General features: G+C 31.0%; 1 protein-coding gene across 6 annotated transcripts in view; it reads right to left on the minus strand.

The window, feature by feature from the left end:
- The window catches only part of LOC143076911 (phospholipid-transporting ATPase ABCA3-like), a 43,829-nt gene that overhangs the window by 15,705 nt on the left and 6,868 nt on the right, over window positions 1-21,256 (minus strand). For 5 of the 6 annotated variants that reach the window (XM_076252823.1, XM_076252815.1, XM_076252806.1 and 2 more), the window contains exons 3-15: window positions 20,136-20,480; window positions 18,873-19,091; window positions 18,042-18,295; window positions 15,195-15,432; window positions 13,775-13,954; window positions 11,316-11,497; window positions 10,096-10,230; window positions 8,872-9,001; window positions 7,205-7,359; window positions 6,493-6,648; window positions 3,804-4,014; window positions 2,957-3,206; window positions 1,312-1,490 (exon numbers count right to left, since the gene is read on the minus strand). In XM_076252823.1, the coding sequence (XP_076108938.1) occupies window positions 1,312-1,490; window positions 2,957-3,206; window positions 3,804-4,014; window positions 6,493-6,648; window positions 7,205-7,359; window positions 8,872-9,001; window positions 10,096-10,230; window positions 11,316-11,497; window positions 13,775-13,954; window positions 15,195-15,432; window positions 18,042-18,295; window positions 18,873-19,091; window positions 20,136-20,466 (2,620 nt within the window). In that variant the 5' untranslated portion in view covers window positions 20,467-20,480. Of the gene's footprint in view, window positions 1-1,311; window positions 1,491-2,956; window positions 3,207-3,803; window positions 4,015-6,492; window positions 6,649-7,204; window positions 7,360-8,871; window positions 9,002-10,095; window positions 10,231-11,315; window positions 11,498-13,774; window positions 13,955-15,194; window positions 15,433-18,041; window positions 18,296-18,872; window positions 19,092-20,135; window positions 20,481-20,805; window positions 20,901-21,256 lie in introns of all 6 variants that reach the window. The other variant, XM_076252831.1, reaches the window with a different exon arrangement.

The following is a 21,256-nucleotide window of genomic DNA, read 5'->3' on the forward strand; positions in this document are numbered from 1 at the left end:
TTTAGTGACCTGACAACAGTATCGTAACTATATCCCTTCTTGATAAGTCTATTTAAAGGTTTTGTTAGTTTCTGAGGTGAATACTGACATTTTTGTGCTTTATAAAGAATATTTCCATAAAAAATTGGATGTGAAATACCTGAACGTATAAGAAGTCTGCATGTTGAGCTATATTTACGAATGATGTCCTTATACCGATGATAAAATCTAGTAAATGTTTTGACTAGTTTGTGATATCGAAAACCCTGGTGTAATAATTTTTCAGTAATACATAAATTTCTCTCGTTAAAATCTAAAACATTGTTACATACACGAGCGAATCGTACAAGTTGAGATATATAAACACCGTGAGATGGTGACAATGGAACGTCACCATCTAAAAATGGATAATTAACGATAGGAAATGAAAAATCATCTCTTTTAATATCATAAATTTTAGTATTAAGCTTTCCGTTAGTGATATAGATATCAAGATCGAGGAAAGGTCAGTGATCATTGTTAGTATTAGCTTTATTTAAAGTAAGTTCAACAGGATAAATTTAGTATACATACTAAAGTCGTCATTATTGAGAGCCAAAATGTCATCCAAATATCTAAAAGTATTATTAAATTTGTTTATGAGATGTTGTTTCGATGGGTCTTTGCTGATTTTTGTCATAAATTGTAACTCATAGCAATACAAAAACAGGTCCGCAATAAGTGGTGCACAGTTAGTCCCCATTGGAATTCCAATAACCTGACGATATACGGAATCTCCAAAGCGAACAAAAATGTTATCTAGTAAAAATTCAAGGGCATATATAGTATCAAAGCATGTCCAATTGACATAGTTTTTTTGTTTATTGCTATTAAAAAATGACCTAAAAGAGTTTGAACATATATATTCACATTCTGACTTTTTAAATGCCTATTTAATTAGGTGGGTGAATTTTTTCTTAATGAGAATGTGAGGCAATGTGGTATACAGGGTAGAAAAATCAAAACTTTGAACAGATTCAAAATCACCAATATAAGCATGCAATTTATCAAGTACTTCCAACGAGTTCTTGACACTCCAAAAGTAATTAATTCCACTATTTTCGAAGGCCTTATTTGAACAATTTATTATCAGGTTTTTGATTGTACCAAGTGTACTGGTAAGAACCATTTATGTAATATTACCGTTAATATGAAAACACTTTCAAACAAGAATGTGTCCCCAGTACACGGATACCCCACTCGCACTATCATTTTCTATGTTCAGTGGACCGTGAAATTGAGGTCAAAATCTTATTTATTATAGTAGGTGGGGCATAAATAAACTAAACTTACCAATGAATTGACCATTTGTTGTTTGTGTCATTCCGACTGAATTGACATAAGCATTATCTGCTCCAGAACCGAAACCATTTTTCTCAGATTTTTTATCAATCGTGAAACCAGGATTTTCAAAACTCTCCAACTTATTTTTATCTGGACTGTCTTCCTCAACCTCTGCCGACTCTCCAACCCTATTAACATGAAACAAATGTTTATGCCAGAAAATAAAAATCTTTTTGATTATGCATTAATTCAAAAGTAAAATCACAAAAATACTGAACTCCGAGGAAAATTAAAACGGAAAGTCCCTAATCAAATGGCAAAATCAAAGGATAAAACATTTCAAACGAATGGACAACAACTGTCATATTCCTGACTTGGTACAGACATTTTCAAATGTAGAAAATGGTGGATTGGACCTGGTTTTAAAAGCATCATACATAACATGTACTACAGTCGCAGCATAGCATACATACGAACTAAAAGAAATAGCAAATATTTATATCCCATCTACCTCGTTTTTATATTGAACAGATGTATACATTGATAGATATTTGTTACTAAACGTTTTATGCTATTTATATGAAAACAGATCGTTACGTGCCGAATCAAAATGGAAGTACAATATTGTCCCACAATTACAAAAACTTTCATTACATATTTTAAAAAGCCTTGACCACATGAGCTCAAGATAAATAGCGGTCCTAAAGTTATATTGTACAACAGACAATATATGTTTAAATTTCCTTAACGTTCACAAAAACTGTTACTTCAAAATAACGTTAGGTTAACATTCGGTCATTCACAAAGGATAAAAAAACCTGTCCTCCTATCTTTAAAAAGCTGTTGGTCAAAAGATGTCGATCACAACGTGTTATTATGCTACAAAACAAAAGGTCAACTTCTCATTGTCTTCATGCTATAAAAGTAAAAACAATAGTTCACGTTCCCTCTAAATATTCACTATAGAGATTCTGATCGGGTCACGAGAAATATGTGACGAACATTTAAAGTTTATTCAAAATATTGAAATATTTAAAATATCCGCAACAAAAGAGGTAGCAGCCTGATAGATCTCAAAGAACACACACATGTTACAACTTTAATGTGCCAAGCTGCTGAACGAATATGATCTCATTCTATTCAGGAGTTTCTGAGAAAAGTGTGCTGAAAATATCTGTGTTAAAAGGCTATATAAACGGACGAATTGATGGATAGTGACATTGCTATCAATGCCCCACTTAGAGTAGGAGTATGATATGAATAAATCTTAATGCGGCAAAATAATGACTGGTTAAGTGTGTGAATCATTAAACTCTACTAGCGATTTATAACTTTATTCGAATTCTTACTAGCATAACTATATTTTACAGCAACATTGATACACACACGTTTTATAGCATAATAAACACATGTATGCAATCTTTCATTTCCCCAAAAAAATATGGTAAAGGGCTAACATTAGGTCCATTTTCCGACTTCCAAATTTACTATGCTTTTCTGTGGTGTAACAAGTTAGAATTCATCAACCTATATTTTTACAAGAATTGGTTTTGATAGAATAAACGGTATGCTGAACATTTTTTATGAAAGAATTGAAAAAAAACTGGTCTATGTTTCTGATGCATAACTGACTATTTTAGTTAATATAACTCACTTCAAGAAAACTTCTTCCATTGTAGTTGCTGTTGTTCCAAAGCTTGCAATACCAAGTTCTGAACTCCTGGCCTCAATTTCCAACAGTAATTTTTCAAAGAATTCAGATTTATCAAAGGGTAACAGGTATGACAGTTCAGCACTGATTTCACTTTCTAATGATGCTGAAGACACATGAGACTTCACTAAGTTTGTTACATTGGCAACATCACATGATTTGTCTTTGACCATAACTAGATGATATCCAGCACCTTCAATTAAACATATTCAATTTCAGAAAGGATAAATGTTAACAGAATCATGATACAATAACAGATAGTAAAACTTCAGCATTTAGACAAAATTCATCTAGATACAACTCTAGAACACAACGTAGCATATAGTACTACAGTGACAAAAAATTACAAGATAAAAAAAAAATATACAATGTACATATGTTGGAAGTATTTACATATTCTAACGTATTTTCAACAGAAAAGTAGTTAAATTCTTCTGTAGCACAGCGAGGAAATCCGGCTCATTGCATGATTTAGGAATTTAATCACTTTATTTTCTTGTATGTCATAGGATGTTATCTTAAATGCATCGATCTCCCCCAAAATTTGTAAATGGCCTTACTATTGTAATATATACAGGAACGTATAAGCAAACAATCAAAGTTTATTTTATGATAACTCTGTTTTATTTATATTGCAGCGTTGATACTAAGGATTCAAATTCTTTTGTACTACTATAGCATTCCAATTAAAAAGAGGCTTGCCTCTGTATACATAATAGAATAATTCATTTTAAAATAAAGAAAAGTTTTTATCATGCAAGTTCAAAATACCTATAAATAAGGAATTTACCGTATGTCTTTTTCAAAAAATAAGATGTTCCACAACATTTCACAACCCCTTCCGCCATAATGGCAATTCTGTCCCCCAAAAGATCAGCTTCGTCCATGAAATGTGTTGACAAAACAATTGTTCTGCCTGCTCTAAACTTCTGAAGTATATCCCAAGTTTGCCTTCTGGCTGCAGGGTCCATCCCTGAAGTTGGTTCATCTAATATAACTGTCTATGAGTATAAAATGTTTGCATTATGATAAGTAATAGTTACGTAAAATTGGTATTGATTATCAGTAATGATTTGAGAATACATACAAAAGAATGATTTTGTTTCAGGTTCTCACAATTTAAGAATGACAGTAACACATTTACTTAACGGAAATTTACATACAGTATTAACAAAGGTAAAATCACAAAAAAATACCTAACTCCGAGGAAAATTCAAAACGGAAAGTCACTAATCAAATGGCAAAATCAAAAGCTCAAACACGTTAAACGAAACATAAACAACTGTCATATTCCTGACATGATACATGCATTTTCTTATGTAGAAAATTGTTGATTAAATCTGGTTTTATAGCTAGCTAAACCTCGCACTTGTATGACAGTTATGTGAGACATGTATGACATTATATTGACAACGATGTGTGACCAAAACAAACAGACATGATAGATAAATATGTCACAAATAAGGGTACTGCAGTCAACATTGTGTTATAATCTTAATCACTATAAATGAAAAATCAAACAAAAACTGAAAGAGTCACAAAAGGACAAGGTATGGGGTGGGTTTAAACAAGTTAGCGAAATCCCAATTCTCCTCCTTACCTGGGACAGTGGTGTAGCAGTACAACATAAGAACATAAAGGGTAATCGAACTCAAGTGAAACAATTTTAACATGTATAAGTGGAAGGACAAAGCTTACAGAGAAAAAAAAACGAACAAAATAAACAGATTCCGTTTACAAAACATTACACAGAAACTAAGGATTTAGCACGACTATGATATTCATCTCAGAATAAGTAAATCATCTATCTCATCCAAATCACAGTTCTCATGGAACAGAAAATATATAAACAGGTGTCTTCTATTCCGTCCGCAATTTTTCGGGAAAGTAAAATCTAAATTAAGAACCATGGATGAAACTGAAACTACACGTGTATGATAAAAATAGAACATGCAGTTTTTTTCTTGACCAAATTCCAATTTCTAAAGGATAGCGAAATGTGCATTCTTGTGTTGTTCTTTTGTGAATTATTCAGAAGTAGAGATAACAATTTTGAAATATTGTTTTCTTTTCAAGTCTCAATATTGAAGATTACTAGTAATTATAGAATTATAGAGTATAAGGTATAGGGAAGAAGAGAGAGGGTGAAGAAAATAATGTTACTTTGTCGGGGCCTTTAATAACTGACGAAACGTTAGGGATTTTTCTAATGGTTGGTGGCCTTATGGTTGCCTATTATAATTGCTTATATCCACTTCATTCGATGTGTGTTACATTTAAATGTTGTGTTTCTGTTGTGTCGTTGTTCTCCTCTTATATTTGATGCGTTTCCCTTAGTTTTAGTTTGTAACCGGGATTTGTGTTTTTTCACTATCGATTTATGAGTTTCAAACAGCGGTATATTACTGTTGCCTTTATTTATTAAACATTGGTTAACATCTGTTATCTTAATCTTTTAGCTGAAATGAGTTTTTATAAACAGATGGTCGATGTCAATGCTAAAAGACGTTTAGTCCATGGTTATCACAAGCCCAGTTGTCGATGCAGATATGCATACTTAAAAAATCATTGATGAGGTAAAATATACTATTTATAAAACAATAAAATCAATAGCACGTAGTTTTTCAATCCACATATTATTACATGTGCGTTTTTGCAAACGGAATACGAATTATTTAGTTTTCTATGTTGTGTCATGTGTCCTATTGTTTGTCTGTTAGTCTTCTTTCATTTTTAGCCAGGCGTTGTCAGCTTATTTTCGATTTATGAGTCTGACTGTCCCTCTGGTATCTTTCGTCCCTCTTTACGTAGTGTCTTCATATTGTTGCTGCTTTTGAAATTCTGCATATTTTTGGTATTGCATCCAGATGATTGACATTGCAATAAGTCATTGACTTTTTTTTAAAGGTTTACATTATTATTCTTGTAAGATGTTTGTGAAATTGAAGGTTTCATGGAAGTAACCAATAACAACACTTTTGCCCTTTGTTGGACAGTATGTTAGTCTCATATGAAGTCTATCTATGGTCTAACTAGAAAAATGTATGGAGTAGAATTAGAGATTTGACGATTTTAAGACAAATTTAAAAGGTTTTTCGCCGATTGTATGTGCTTTCTATACATTTATGCATCCATACTGAGAGAAATCAATCTGTAATACTTCAGATGATAAAAAGATAAATGCATGATATTTTCGATTTTCAGTTGTAGTTCAACGAGCCAAAGTTGCATGCAAAATTTTAACAAAGTCTGCGACATAGCCCATTTACTGTTCATTGACCGTAAACTATTATTTAGTCCTTCATAGAACAACTGCCATCATCGTATATACTGAAAACAATATTTTTTTTTCAATTTCGACATGTTAAAACAGAATCCAGTGCCAAAAAATCTTGCTGTGAAATGGGCTTCTGTAATGCAATAGCGCGTTTCTAAATATAAAGTGTCATGCTTTTAATTCATGATGTACATATATGTACCTTCGATCCTGCAATAAGGGCAATTCCAACAGACAACTTCCGTTTCTGTCCTCCAGACAGGGTACCGGAAAACTTATTTCTCTTGGACTCTATTTCCAGAACAGATATCATTTCATTGACCTCATTATTGATATCTTTAGATGGACAGCCTTTCAACTAAAATTATTCAATTAATATATCATTATTTCGAGAGAAAAAGAAAAAAAAATATTGACAGAAAAAGAAAGTGTAATACAATTGGTCACTTCTGTTCAATTTTTATTAATGAACCTATACGTTTTCATTCATATGTTTTAAAAAGTTTTAAAAAATATATATAAGCTGTGTATCTTTGATGACTTTAAATACGTTTCCAACACAAGTCTTTCTTTAAAAATATATTTAACATTTTTTTTTTAAATTATTGAAAAACTAAAGCATTTGGATATAACTACATCAAATGGCATCCAACTTTTTGTGTTATGATCGCGTAATTGGTTTTAATTTATAGAAGTGTTTTCATTCATATGTAGCTTGCTAAGTACGCTATTCTAACATTCCTATACTTTTGAAAAGGTACGTTGAGACGTAGAAAATTCAAATTTTATGTGAATTCCCATTTTTCGTCAGCGCTAATTTAAGGGATACTTCTGCGTTATTTATTTTTGATGCAGACGGCTATGCCTAATATATATTATGTAACAAACTTTCACTTAATCTTTATGTAGTGTACCTTCGCAAAGAATCTTAAGTGCTCTTCAATTGTCATTGTTTCAAACAAGATGTTGTGTTGTGGACAAAGACCAATGCTTTTTCTAACACTTGTTATGTCTTTTCTTATATCATATCCGTTTACTTGAGCGGTGCCACTGGTTGGTTCAATAAATCCTATAAGTAAAATTTATGAAAAAGATTTAACATGTTATCTACAGCTGAGCTTCTATGATTTCTAAAAACGTCTAATAGATGAGTTTGTTTAACAACGTACTGAATTAATTGCAAGTTAAAACATCTTTGAACACTGAATAAACAAGTTCAAGGTTTACATTCATCCGTTTGGTACCGGTGTCGTGTTATGATTTGCTTGTAATTTCAACTCATCCAATAGATACTGATTTTAGTGTTCGTCGAACAAACTAAGAAACTTTGATATTATTTTGTTTTGATTTATACACACTTATATCAAATGTTCTAATACTATGAAATGATACCATCATCTACATTTACTAATCTTTCATCTTAATTAAATTTGGTGTCAAATCATTGTCTGTTTTTACATAAAAATAGAAATAGAATTAAAAAAAATGCACAGGCATATACCAAGGGACAATAAGCAATCATCAAGCAAAACAAAACAGCATTAAAAACAAGAACTGTACGAAAAAAAGGCAACAGCAGTTTACTGATGTTAAAAAAAACTATATAATGGTAACAACAACGACTTAAAGCAAAGTGAACTCTTATACTACAAAAGAGTATTTTTCTAGAGACGCAAATTATGTTGATCTTAATTTGTTTTATCATATTATATAATAAATCGTTTTCGCTGACGAAATTTTAGCAAGATACAAGAGATTCTTGTTAAATTTAAGTTGGCATACACATTATCAAGATATATCAACACTGTTTCCAGCTAGAATTAATTACTTTTCTTGTGTCATTTTTCCAAAGTTAAAAGGTCTTCTAATTTTGTCTGTTATAATTTTGCAGCTAAATACAAGAAACATAATGACATAATATATATGTTAAAAATAAAACCAAAACAATTGAGAAAACATTTTTTGATAAAAAGCTTTTCCGCAGATACTACCGGAATAATAACAATGACGTTAGTAGTCAACACTTCGGTGCTGACATGAATATCAATAATGTGGTCATTTTTATAACTTTCCTGTTTACAGAACTTTGAAAACTAAGGATTTTCTTATCCCAGACATAGATTACCTTAGCCGTATTTGGCACAACTTTTTAGAATTTTGTATCCTCAATGCTCTTCAACTTTTTACTTTTGGCTTAATAAATATTTTGATATGAGCTTCACTGATGAGTCTAATGTAGACGAAACTCGCGACTGGCGTACTAAATTATAATCCTGGTACCTTTGATAACTATGTCAGCAGCGAAAGTATAAACATTTTTATCAGAATAAAAAATATTAACGAGAATGTAAAAATTAACTTTAATCGCATGTATCAAACATATTTTGTGCAAATAATTATTTACAAAGCGTAATACGTACGTCATATTAGAATATGATTCACGTTACCGACTTCGATAAAGCAGTTGCGACGTTTAGACGGCTCAATGTATCTTCATTGATGTTCGATGTTTTAAACAATTCAAATACCAGTTTTTAATAAAACTTAAAAAAATAAACAAATAAAGTCGTGTTTAACTTGCCAGTTAACATAGACATCGTCGTTGTTTTACCAGCTCCATTATGACCCAAAAGTGCGGTTATATTTCCTTCATACATGTTGAGTGTCGTATCTCTTACAGCTATTTTCTTCTTTTTACCATTCCCATAAACCTAGAATTATCTAAAACTGTTAGTCTTTGCACCTTTTAAAGTTGTCAATACAAGGTGAAACAAGTATTCAAAAGGTTTGAAAAACTGCGATGAATAAGATGGTTGATAAAAACAATTCAATATACATTTAACTATGTTAAGTATCAAAACAGTGACAGTCGGAAAATACCGAAAGCAAAGACAAACTCAATCAAAAGTGGAGGACAAAATGACAACATCAGGGCTCAAAATAGAAACAACCGAATGATGAACAACAGTCTCAAAAACCAACATAGAAGACTTAGCAACACAAATCTCACCAAAAACCGAGGATGATACCAGGTGCTTCAAAAGTGTAAAGAGATCGCAAAACAAATTCACCTAGATTTGTATAATTTTTCGGTGATAAATAGCAATATTTTCCATGGCGCACTTAAACCAGGTAAATATTATTCGGATAAAGGAAAGGTTCCTATTAAATTCTTGATGATTTAACTGAGATAAAATCGCTTTTCAAGTTGATAGTATAGACATTAATTTTAGTTGATAAAGATCAACTTTCAGATGGCTTTTGCTCACAAATTGGTGACTAAATCAACTGTTTTAGAATATAACTTATTTTCCTCTTATGAACAGCAATAAAGATGAAACCAGCAACTTAAAAGCTATTAAATCAAGATATAAAAGACATAGACAGGACAGATGTTCCTTAATAACTAGCTATAAAACCAGGTTCAATCCACCATTTTCTACATAAGAAAATGCCTAAACCAAATCAGGAATATGACAGTTGTTATTCATTAGTTTGATGCGTTTGAGCTTTTGATTTTGCCATTTAATTAGTGACTTTCTTTTTTGATTTTTTTTGGACTAATTTTGTGATTTTACTTTTTTCAAACAACTAAGAAAAATATCCATCCAAACAGTATCTATGTTATGTCTACACATTTGCTGTAATAAAAAAAAAACTAGATGTGTCTAAACCACACGAATGACCCAGTCTCAAAAAGTTGACAAAATGACAGAATGATGGAATGACGGAATGACGGACAAGGTAAAACTATATGGCACCGACAACTTTGTTGCCATAAAAAAATATGCGGCTAATGTGTTACCTTCCTTAAATGCTGTATTGCTATTCCAGCTTTCTTGTCTGAAGGTTCGGCCTCAAAGTATGCTGGATCTAGACCGATTACTGAATGCTCTCTTTCATACTTCTCCTTTTTCTTTGATCCACACCAATAGTTTTTCTATAAAAGTAAATGAACTTCGAGTGGATGATATTGAGGTTATATGAAAATTAAACGTTACTTCAATACATTTTAAACAAGAATGTGTCCTCAGTACACGAATCTATGCCTGAGGTAGTAAAGCCTTATTATTTCAAAAAAATAAAAATTTTGTAAACAGTTAATTTATAAATATAACAATATCAATGATAATTCATGTCAGCACAAAAAGTGCTGACTACTGGGCTTGTGATACCCTCGGGGAAATAAATCTCCACCAGCAGTGGAATAACGACACCACACTAGTGTATATAATGAAGTTGAACACACCGCGAACCCCGACCAGAGAAGTGAAAACTGTTTCACTGACACGAAAGATTCCACTCACAGTTGTACGAACGAAAGTACGACATCTACATCAACTGTAGTAAATCTTGTGAAGGATACCGAGATACAAGAAGACTCAAAAATATTACACTCGTCAGCACAATTTCATTCAAAAGTATTGTTGAAAAATTCCGTGACCTCCGTTTGGTCAGATCGTCATTGCACAGATACGAATATTCTGTTTGATGAAGGCGCTCAAAAGTCTTTTGTTACGGAATGTCTTGCGCTAAAATTAAACCTGCAGAGAGAAGGAGCCGAAAATATTATGATAGAGAGATTTGGACAGATTCACAAAATAACACAAGCACACCTATAAGCACTGCTTGATATTACGCCACACCGGAATGACCTCATAAGCCTGAGAATTTTTTTATCGTTCCCACAAGTATTGAACAAATAATGTTAGAACAGTTATGTTTCATAATTATCTCCATGTGCTAGTGTTGTGCTGTTTTGTTTTATATTGACCTTTGAAAAACATTTTGATTTTATGTGCCTTTGTTTGTAAGTGTCCTTGTAGCAAACTTTTGTGGCAGCTAATTTATATTGGTAGAGGAACCCGCAGTTCCCTCAAAAAGCCGACTTCAGCATAAAAATATTCAATACTTGTAAATTTACGATCGAAGTTTAGCACATCTCGCCACGACCGGAGTTCGAACCCACAACATCATTTGATAACATGAAAGATGATGAAAATAAAGTTTTCATATTTTACTTACAGTGAATGGAAAATATAATGGTTCTGCAACTCCATATTCGCCAGGCATAACGGCATCAACATACCACGTGATTAGAAGATAAAGAACAGTATCACACAGCAACATGATTATGGCTGTCAGTAATGTAAAATCAGCATCAACTGTGGGTGGTTTGTAAAAGTTTGACCACTGTGCACCTTCACCTGTTAAAATTGCAAATATGCCTAGACTATTGTAAAAAAAAACTTATTTGCATTTAAAAGAATCTATGTTTCTTTTTTGTGAAATCACATAAAATGCTAAAACTAAAAAATGTCATCATGTACTGAAAGAAAAGAGAAAAAAAAAACCATATCCTTAAATAGAAATGTCCATGAAAAGGGCTAAACTATTTAAGGGACCGTTCAATATTTATCAGATGGATGGGCCGGTGCAAAATGGGGAGGGGCAAGCACTTTTTTTGTGGAAATATTTGGATGGGCGAGAACTTTTTTTAATATATATAGTGGATGGGCTAGAACTTATTTTATTTGAAAAAAATTTGCTTTCAATTTTATCGGTGTGGAGGAAATTCCTTTTGCAGGCACAAAAAACATAAGGGACATGGTCTCAACAATAATTTTCAGTTTAGGCCAAATCCAGATAGTCATCTTTAAATTGTTTTATAACTTTTTCAAATCAACATGGATTTTCATAAAACTTTACAATTATTTCATTTATATATTGATCTTATAAAATACCAGGTTGTTTGGTAGTTTGGTTTATTGCTGTCATTCTATGAATTTAATAAATAGGTTAAAAAAAAGCTAAAATTTTCAGTTTTGGCTAAATCCAGATAGTCATCTTCAATTTTTTTTATAACTTTTTCAAATCAACATGGATTTTCATAAAACTCTACAATTATTTCATTTATATATTGATCTTACAGAATACCAGGTTGTTTGGTAGTTTGGTGAACTGCTGTCATTCTATGGATTTAATAAATAGGTTAAAAAAAAGCTAAAATTTTCAGTTTTGGCTAAATCCAGATAGTCATCTTTAATTTTTTTCATAACTTTTTCAGATCAACTGGCATTTTCATAAAACTCTACAATTATTTCATTTATATATTGATCTTATAAAATACCAGGTTGTTTGGTAGTTTGGTTTATTGCTGTCATTCTATGGATTTAATAAATAGGTTAAAAAAAGCTAAAATTTTCAGTTTTGGCTAAATCCAGATAGTCATCTTTAATTTTTTTTATAACTTTTTCAAATCAACATGGATTTTCATAAAACTCTACAATTATTTCATTTATATATTGATCTTACAGAATACCAGGTTGTTTGGTAGTTTGGTGAATTGCTGTCATTCTATGGATTTAATAGAAAGGTTAAAAAAGCTAAAATTTTCAGTCTAGGCTAAATCCAGAAAGTCATCTTTAATTTTTTTTATAACTTTTTCAAATTAACATGGATTTCCATGAAACTCTATAGTTATTTCATTTATATATTGATCTTACAGAATACCAGGTTGTTTGGTAGTTTGGTGAATTGGTGTCATTCTTATGGATTTAATAAAAAGGTTAAAAAAAGCTTAAATTTTCAGTTTAGGCCAAATCATTTGATAGTCATCTTTAAACTTCTTTATTACTTTTTCAAATCAATTTAGATCTTCATATAACTCTACAGCTATCTCATTTATATATTAATCTTACAGAATGCCAGGTTGTTTGGTGTTTTACTGTCAAATGTACGGAATTAATTAATAGGTGAAAAAGGGTGCATTAAAGTCAAAAATATGTCTGCCTAAATTGCTTAAAAAGACCATAATTTCTTTTTTGAAAGATTAGATAAAGGGACATTGGTATTTGAACTATATTTAACATGCTGTGCTATTAAGACAATAATTAGTAATTCAGCATATGATAATATTTTTACTAGTCCAAGAGCTATTGTCCCTTAGTTTAAATTATTTCCTTTATTTTAAATCAATATTTATCTGAGGCTGCAAATATAAAATCAAATATATACATGTATATTCATGCTGGTTTTAAAAACAATAAAATGTATGGTTCTGATACACACTTAAATATTTATATATAAATGGAATTAACTAGCACATTTTAAATTTTGTATTTACACCAAAGTCTATTCTTTGATTTCAAGACATAAACCTGCAAACTTTCAAATAGAAAAAGAACTTTAATATTTTTTTATTGTTTTAAGCTTTAGAGGGGCAAGGACTTTTTTTATAGATTTTTTTAGATGGGCGAGGACTTTTTTTCAGAATTTAAAAGGATGGGCATTAACTTTTTTAATGTATCAATATTAAGAATGCACCGGCCCATCCATCTGATAAATATTGAACGGTCCCTAAGGAAAGACTTCAATGTCAAACTGGAATATGATAAAAAGGAAAATAACAAACTTCGGAACTCTAAGAAAAACCAAGTATTTTTTTGGAATTATCGTTTCGTATCCACAAAAATAAAACATACCTGTGCCTTCATACGCTGCAACAGTTTTGACTCCAAATGCCATGGCAACATTACCAAAAAGACACGCCATAACTTTCTGTGCAAGTGTCATAGCTCCATATTGATCATCATTATTTAGGAAAAAGTAAGGAAAGTAAGTCAAAAAGTATATCATCCCTCCAGCAAATAGTCCAGTGTTTGCTGAATAGAAATTTATAGCACATTGGTTATTGTATTGTATTTAAAATCTAAAATATGTTATATAAGTGGAAGGTTTGTCGTCTTGGATAAGGATTCTCTGATCATTTACCATTTTAAAACATCTTGTGATAAGTAATACGACAGACATTATTCAGTTTTCCAATGGGATGATAGGGTTGTTTTTTCCTATGCCCTTTTTGACACATTAAGTTGATTCTAATGATTACATATTGATGTTTTAATCGGTCAAAAATCACTAATATTATAAGAATAAAATATCAGAGGTTTTTACCGTTATCTTTTTATTGAGATATAAAAGGAGTAGGACGAATGCTAGAAATTGATTAGGTTATGAAGGTAATATATATGTTTTGTGAAGGCAACTGATTGAATACATATTTCATTTTTATTTGACCAGGAAATTAATATTCGTATTACTTTCAATTTGTTCGCATTTTCCCACTGAACCGCTATGTTTTTCATGCATTTCAAAGAATACACATCGTCTACTTGTATATACCTAACAGTAGTTTGGTTTGTTTTTGTTGTTTTTGTCGTCCAGCAGCTGTGTCATTGACGGATGACCAAAAAATATGAAGACATTCTTCATCAGTCGGATATCATTTTTTATCTTATCTCCTATACATTTCCAGTGAAAAGTTTGGTAAGGTTAAAAAAACAACCTCGTGAAGACCGTGTATATTGCATATTAGGGTAGTAAGGTTCCTATATAAGTTTGGTAGGCGGATCTTATTTCAATACACGGTTAATAGTGTTGAGGAAAATTTTTAAAGGTTTCAACAAACGAAGAAATTGATGATGCGATTGCAATAAATTCATAAAACACAATCAAAGTTAACAAGTTGTTATTGTTGGCATTTGTTCTTGTATAGACTAATGAAAGTAAAGGTTCTTAGTACTAACGATATTGAAGGCTTCGTCATTTTGATAAAGCACTAGTTTAAATACCACATGTTAAGATAGTTGGAGAGATAAATTCGTTACATAGTGTGTTAGTGACCTGATATTTATATATATGAGGTTAGCAAATTCCATATAGGGATTCGAGCTATCCTCTCCCCCATATGGTTTTTACTGACCCAATTTATATCGTATTAGGTCACTAGCACACTATTTAACTAATAATATTATTACAAGAAAGCATTTGTTACAATACTTTCATTTGTATAGTCATTTAAAAAAAATGTTTCTTTCCTTTCACATCGTAACTGTGACATACCTTTACTAAAGAATGTGCTGATCATGAAAGACAAGCCAATAACAGACATTGCGAAGCAAAGGAAGAAGAAAAACATCAGTGTTGGATCAGAATTGGGGAGGACGCTTCCATGTGATCCAACCGGTACTGCCAGCAATACAGCAAATATCAGACATGCTATCACCATGTAGATCAACGCTGTAACAAACCATGATAACCAGTATATAATTGGGCTTAACCCCATCATCTTCATGGATTCCTAGAAATATATATAAGGACACACATAAAAATGGTTTTGTTCGCCCAAACTCTACCCAAAGGTAGAGACCATTGGTAGGTAGGTAGGTAGGCATTTTTTTTCTTTGGCAAAGATAAATTGAAGTCAGATGTTTTTGAGTCTTCATGCCTATCTGATTAAAAGAAAAACTTTTCGACATCAGGACAATAAAAGATTTTGAGTAGGCAGCTGTTTTCTGTGTAGATTATAGCAGGGTTAGGGCAAACGAATATATTTTTATGGCTTAAATCATATGCAATGACACACGGTGAATGAATTGAATTTTTCATCAATCTAAAGGGCTTATTCGCATTTCACCTTAACTGTCAAAATCATTATATTGAATTAATCCTATTTGGCCTTAGTACAAATTTTTAGGTAAAAAAGGATTAATTAAGGCGAAATGAGAACTTTTGTAAACAATTTAATTAAGTTATGTTTTGTTTTTATTGCAATTATTTGATATTTGGCAGGTTTGTGACCATAGGTACATTTTCCTTCAATACATGTAATGTAATATTAAGAAGATTTTGAGTATTTATGACCCTAAATGATAGTCTGGATGTGGTGTCATTATTTCTGTATCCTAAAATTTACTGGCATTTTTCTGCTTTCTTTTATTTTTGTCAATTATTTTCGATTTTGTTTATTCTGACAAATCATTTTATATCTTCATACAGTTTTTCACACTTTTCTTCGTTCTTTTTTTTTTCTTATACCCCCCTGGCTTTTTTATTGTTGTAAATTCTCATCCAAACCGCCCTATATTAAAATAAACAAAACGAAACTTGATAAACTTATTCCTATATACTTTCGCAAATTCACACATCATGGTTTTCACAAAAAACTTATTTTTGTCAGCTAAACTTTTCTTCCTGTCCAAATAAAGACATGAAAATGGAAACCAAGAATGCGAGTTCATTTGCAGAATATCTAACTCAAGATTTGTGAAAAAGGTCATTTATTCAGAATATCATAAAGCATTATATAACTGACAGTGATGGACAATTATGTCATCAAACAAAACTGAATAAATGACAACAATTGCAAAGGTGGGGAATAAATACCGCCACTCATCAATAAACAAATTACAAAAATAAACAAACAATTATATACAATCAACATATATATGATAGAATAATAATACTAAAACTTTTTAAAAAAAAAAGAGGGTGTAGGTGGGTGGGAAATTGAAAATCTTTACTTTTCTGGCAAAACAAAAATAGCGTCTAGTAGCATTCAGTGCAATTGCGATAATGCGGGCGCAACTTGACGCTTGTTGAAAGTTAGCATGCACTTTAACTTCATTGGTCAATTAAAATATTTGTGGCCAATGATAATTAGTATTGACCCTGATCATGCCATGACCATGCTGACCTTGACTGCCTGTAATCGAAAACTTGCATAATTCCTAGACAAAGACCATGGAAATTTTCGGTTTCTTATTACACCATTGATAAGAAATAAAACCTACACAAGTTGAAACAGTAGCCCATAAAGCTAAAATTTAGTGTATAAAAATTTTCTGCCAAAAATGTTTTTATTATAATAAAACTTATTTGATGTTGTCAGAAAGTTGATTTGGCAGTTGTTTTTTACTAGTTCAATTGAATGATAGCATTTGAGTTTGTCAGTTTTTATGGACTTCCTGTTTGTGAATTTGCATTGGAGTTTGGTATTTTTTCATACTTTTATGGTATATATGTTCCAGACCGTATGAGTATTTGGACCGTACGCGTACGGTCTGGCTTATATTAAGGAGTTGGTGAAGTTTATTAAATACAAATGCATATAACAGATCAACATAACGTAACTCTTAAATTGATATAAAAAAGTGCAATTGTAATTGAAATAAAAACTTTATATTTTATAACTATTTAACAAATTCATGCTAATTAAATCTGTAAATCTCTTGTATAAAGCATGTCGATCAGTAATAGTTAGCATTTATTGAATTAGATCACTGAAATTGAAGATATCGGAAGTAAACATAATGTGAGAGAACAACTGTTTTCGAATATTTAGCAACTTTACAAAAAAAAATGCAAATGCAAAGGAAGATGCATAAACTGCAAACATTTAAATGTAAAAAATATTACGTTACTTGTGGAAGCAAGCGTCACCTTGGCCGAGAGTCCCAAAATATATAGGATTCAGATATACAATTAAAAAACTATTTAATTTCAATTGTTCGTTCGTTCATTTAATCCATCTAATTGTAATAATAACAATTTGTAAAACTAAAAAAAAAGATTGTGATAAATGTTTGTTTAAATTTAACCCATATGATGACATTTGTGGTTAGCCCGTACTGGACCATACGCGTATACTCATATGGTCCGATTGTACGCGTATGGTCGGACCGTACGAGTATACGTATACGGTCCGGACCGTACGCGTACGGTCCAAAAACTCATGGTCTGGAACATATACATAGTACTTTGTTTTATTTATGTGTGTACGAATACGAATAAACTCATTGTTTTTTAAACACGTTTTTTAAATTAAATGAAATGATATGGAGATTGAGAAAAATAAATTTGGCTATATATAATATTAAAATACTTGTAAGTAATTTCTAAATGTTTTACCTTCAGTTTTCGTTCTTTTTCAAATATGATGTTCTTGGTTAGTTGTATTTCATATAAAATGAAACCAAGCATCAAGAAGAGAGGTAAGTTACTTTGGATGGCGGTCAATAGTGGATCTTCCACATAAGGAGGGTATGGCATCTTCTTAACGTGCATGATGACGTTATCAAACAAAATTGATTGGCCTGATTTCTTTTTGATAATAGCTTTGTCAACTTCAAATTGTAGCAGTAGAAATCCTGTTTCGACGTACCCTAGAATAGTGCATAGGATTATTGCAATGGTCATCATAAAAAACGAGACGAGGTTGATAGAATATTAAATTAAAATCAATGATTTCTTAGTCATTCGTCCGTTTGCCAGGTTTTTTTTTAATTGTTTGCAGTATACAAAAAAAATAACACACATGTATCTTATTTCAGAAATATTTGAGGAAAAAAATATTTTTAAGTGATACCAAAAATTTACCGATTTTATTAATTGGTTCAAATCTTTATATACAGATGAGTATTCTGAAAGATAAAATGTTTGAACAAAAATATTTGTTTTGTAAAAATATCAATTGTTTATGCATGTTTAGTTTGTTTATGTTGTGTTTTTCATCTTTGTTCGATTATGTAATGAACATTGCAAAACAGAATAATTAATATTTAGACATAGCTCAAAATCTGTATAGGGCAGTTATAAAACACACGTCTTAGATGTTTGCTTTGCATTGTTACGTTCTTTTTGGGGGACAATTTTCATCCCTTTCTTAAATGACGATGCAAAAAAATTGAGATTAATTGTCATTTATGTATTTGCAACCTACAACAAGAAAGACGTACTCACCCGGTGGTCCGCCATCGTCATCCTTATTTCTGGGACTAGTTGTCTGTGCAAAGGCGTATGTTAACCTTGTACGCCATTTATCACTTGGTTTAACTGGAGAAACTCGAAGATCATACTTCACATTTGCATCTGATAGATTGCTCTTAAACACTACAGCTCCCCAAACATTTTTCGGGTAAAGATTATGATGGTCGAGTAGGTCTTTTTCGGTATCAAATCCTATAACATTAATGTAATCGTCTTATATTTCTAATACCAAAACATATAACAGGCTATTATTTGAACTTATTTTTTTAATTATGGAATTTGCATAATTTCTTGTGCTTGAATTTTTTTTATAAATTTCATGTTTATTTGGTAATATAATTTTTTGAGTGGTTCATAACACTTTCCATACAATGTATTTTGTAAAGATAGTGTTGTGTGCGAAATAGTACATTCTATTGAAAATGTACTATCTTTTTTTATAATAGAAACTGTTGTGCGCAGCGCAGAACACTAAAGTACAGAATAAACATGGAATTTATTAAAAATTTCAAGCACAAGAAATTATGCAAATTCCATAATTTAAAATAATTCCAACTTCAAATAATAGCCTGTAATGTATCAATAATTTTTTTTTCGAAGTTTACATCTTTCTATTTATATATAAATGCATGCCATGTTTTATGTCGCATTATTTTGCAGAATTTTTGCGAATATCTCAAATCATTTTACATTGAATTTACTATTGAAATTTTATTGTTCTTCTTTGCTTATACATGTATATCATTATTTTTTTTTAAATATTTCTATGAAAATTAAACAAAATTGGTATCGTCATAACTAAATATCATTATGAAGACCACCTAAATTGTCTCAACATAACACAATTCATTTCCATTTTAACTTATACTATAGATTGATAACAGCAATATGTCGGACTAGATCTATAATGATGGACGATCGACGTTTTTATATGCCCCCGTAACTAAAATCATGTCGATATTGGCATGTTAACAGTTTTTCGACGATTATACTGTCAAATGATGGTAGATTATTTTGTGTCTCCTGTGCTTTCAATAAATCAAAAACGTTAGGGAAGAAAATGATTTCGTCAGTTAGTAAAGCTTTCTCGTGTTATACAAATATTCGTTAACTCAAAATTAAAATGAAGAATAAAATTGAAGTTTAATCTTTTAAATTTTTTTTTAAAACACATAAATTGTCACTTTGATATTTAACTTTTTTTTTAAATAAACTAGACAATTATGACTAAATTACCTTTAATACCAATATTTGTAAGATTGATATTCTGTGCTATAAGTGAGTTCTCCACCTCCATCATAACATCTCTGATTACAGTATTATTCGGAGCAAACAAAATTTCTCTTCGGGTGTAAACAATTGTGTTTAAGCCACTTTCGGAGAAGTTTGAATTTTTCCATATTGTATCTTGTGGATAGTCAGTCGGATCAACAAGAAGGCGTATAAGTACCAAGATTATTCCAAAAAATAAAGGCAACAATATCTCAAAAACCGTAACACAGATTTTACGTTTTTGTAACGTCCAGTTCTTCCACATTAATAATAAAAACTGACCACCCGAAGCCATCACTCAAAACTTATCTGAAATGTAAATTATATATATATCAGCTAAATTTTCTATTCATTTTAAAGATTTCTTTGTATTTCAAGGGATAACTGTTGGCGCAATTAAACCCAAGCACAAATTAAACCAATGGTAAAGTCCGTAAGTTGCATTACTTATAAGTTAATGATTCATTTATTTTATGCTTTTAATGAATAATCTACTCTTAATGTGTCCACATACTTTAGCAACTTTTAGCTCTGAACACATCTGGTTGAAGTTTGCGTCGCTCGGAAAAAACAAAAATTATTTAACATCGGTTCGCCTAGCTTTAAATACTTTTTTTTTCAAAATCTTCTATACCTTTCCTAAATAGCTGAATTGAATTATCGTCTCCAAAGTGCTATATTCTTCGTTGATTCATATGGGGAATGAAGGACGATGACCTATCAATATCTCTATTAATATACACACAAAAAATATTATTACGAAACTATCTGAACAAACAATTCAATAACCATAGGAAGTATAAAGTACTTGCACCGTTTGACAGGGAAAACTTCTGAAATATATTACGAAAGTTTTGTAAGTTTACCAAGGTATATCTGACCATTGAAATATAATACTACCATGATCTGACATCAATTTCGAAATTGCTTTGAGATATAACGAAAGTGATGTCAGTTATACTTGACAAACAATACGAAAGCGCTGTAATTTATATCTAACATCAATTACAAAAAGTTGTCAGTTAATTATAAGGTCTTGCTTACGGACACAATTCATTGCTCTGCATGCAACGACAGTATGTATA

The sequence above is a fragment of the Mytilus galloprovincialis genome, chromosome 1 (genome assembly GCF_965363235.1).
Source record: "Mytilus galloprovincialis chromosome 1, xbMytGall1.hap1.1, whole genome shotgun sequence".
Taxonomy (NCBI): Eukaryota; Metazoa; Mollusca; class Bivalvia; order Mytilida; family Mytilidae; genus Mytilus; species Mytilus galloprovincialis.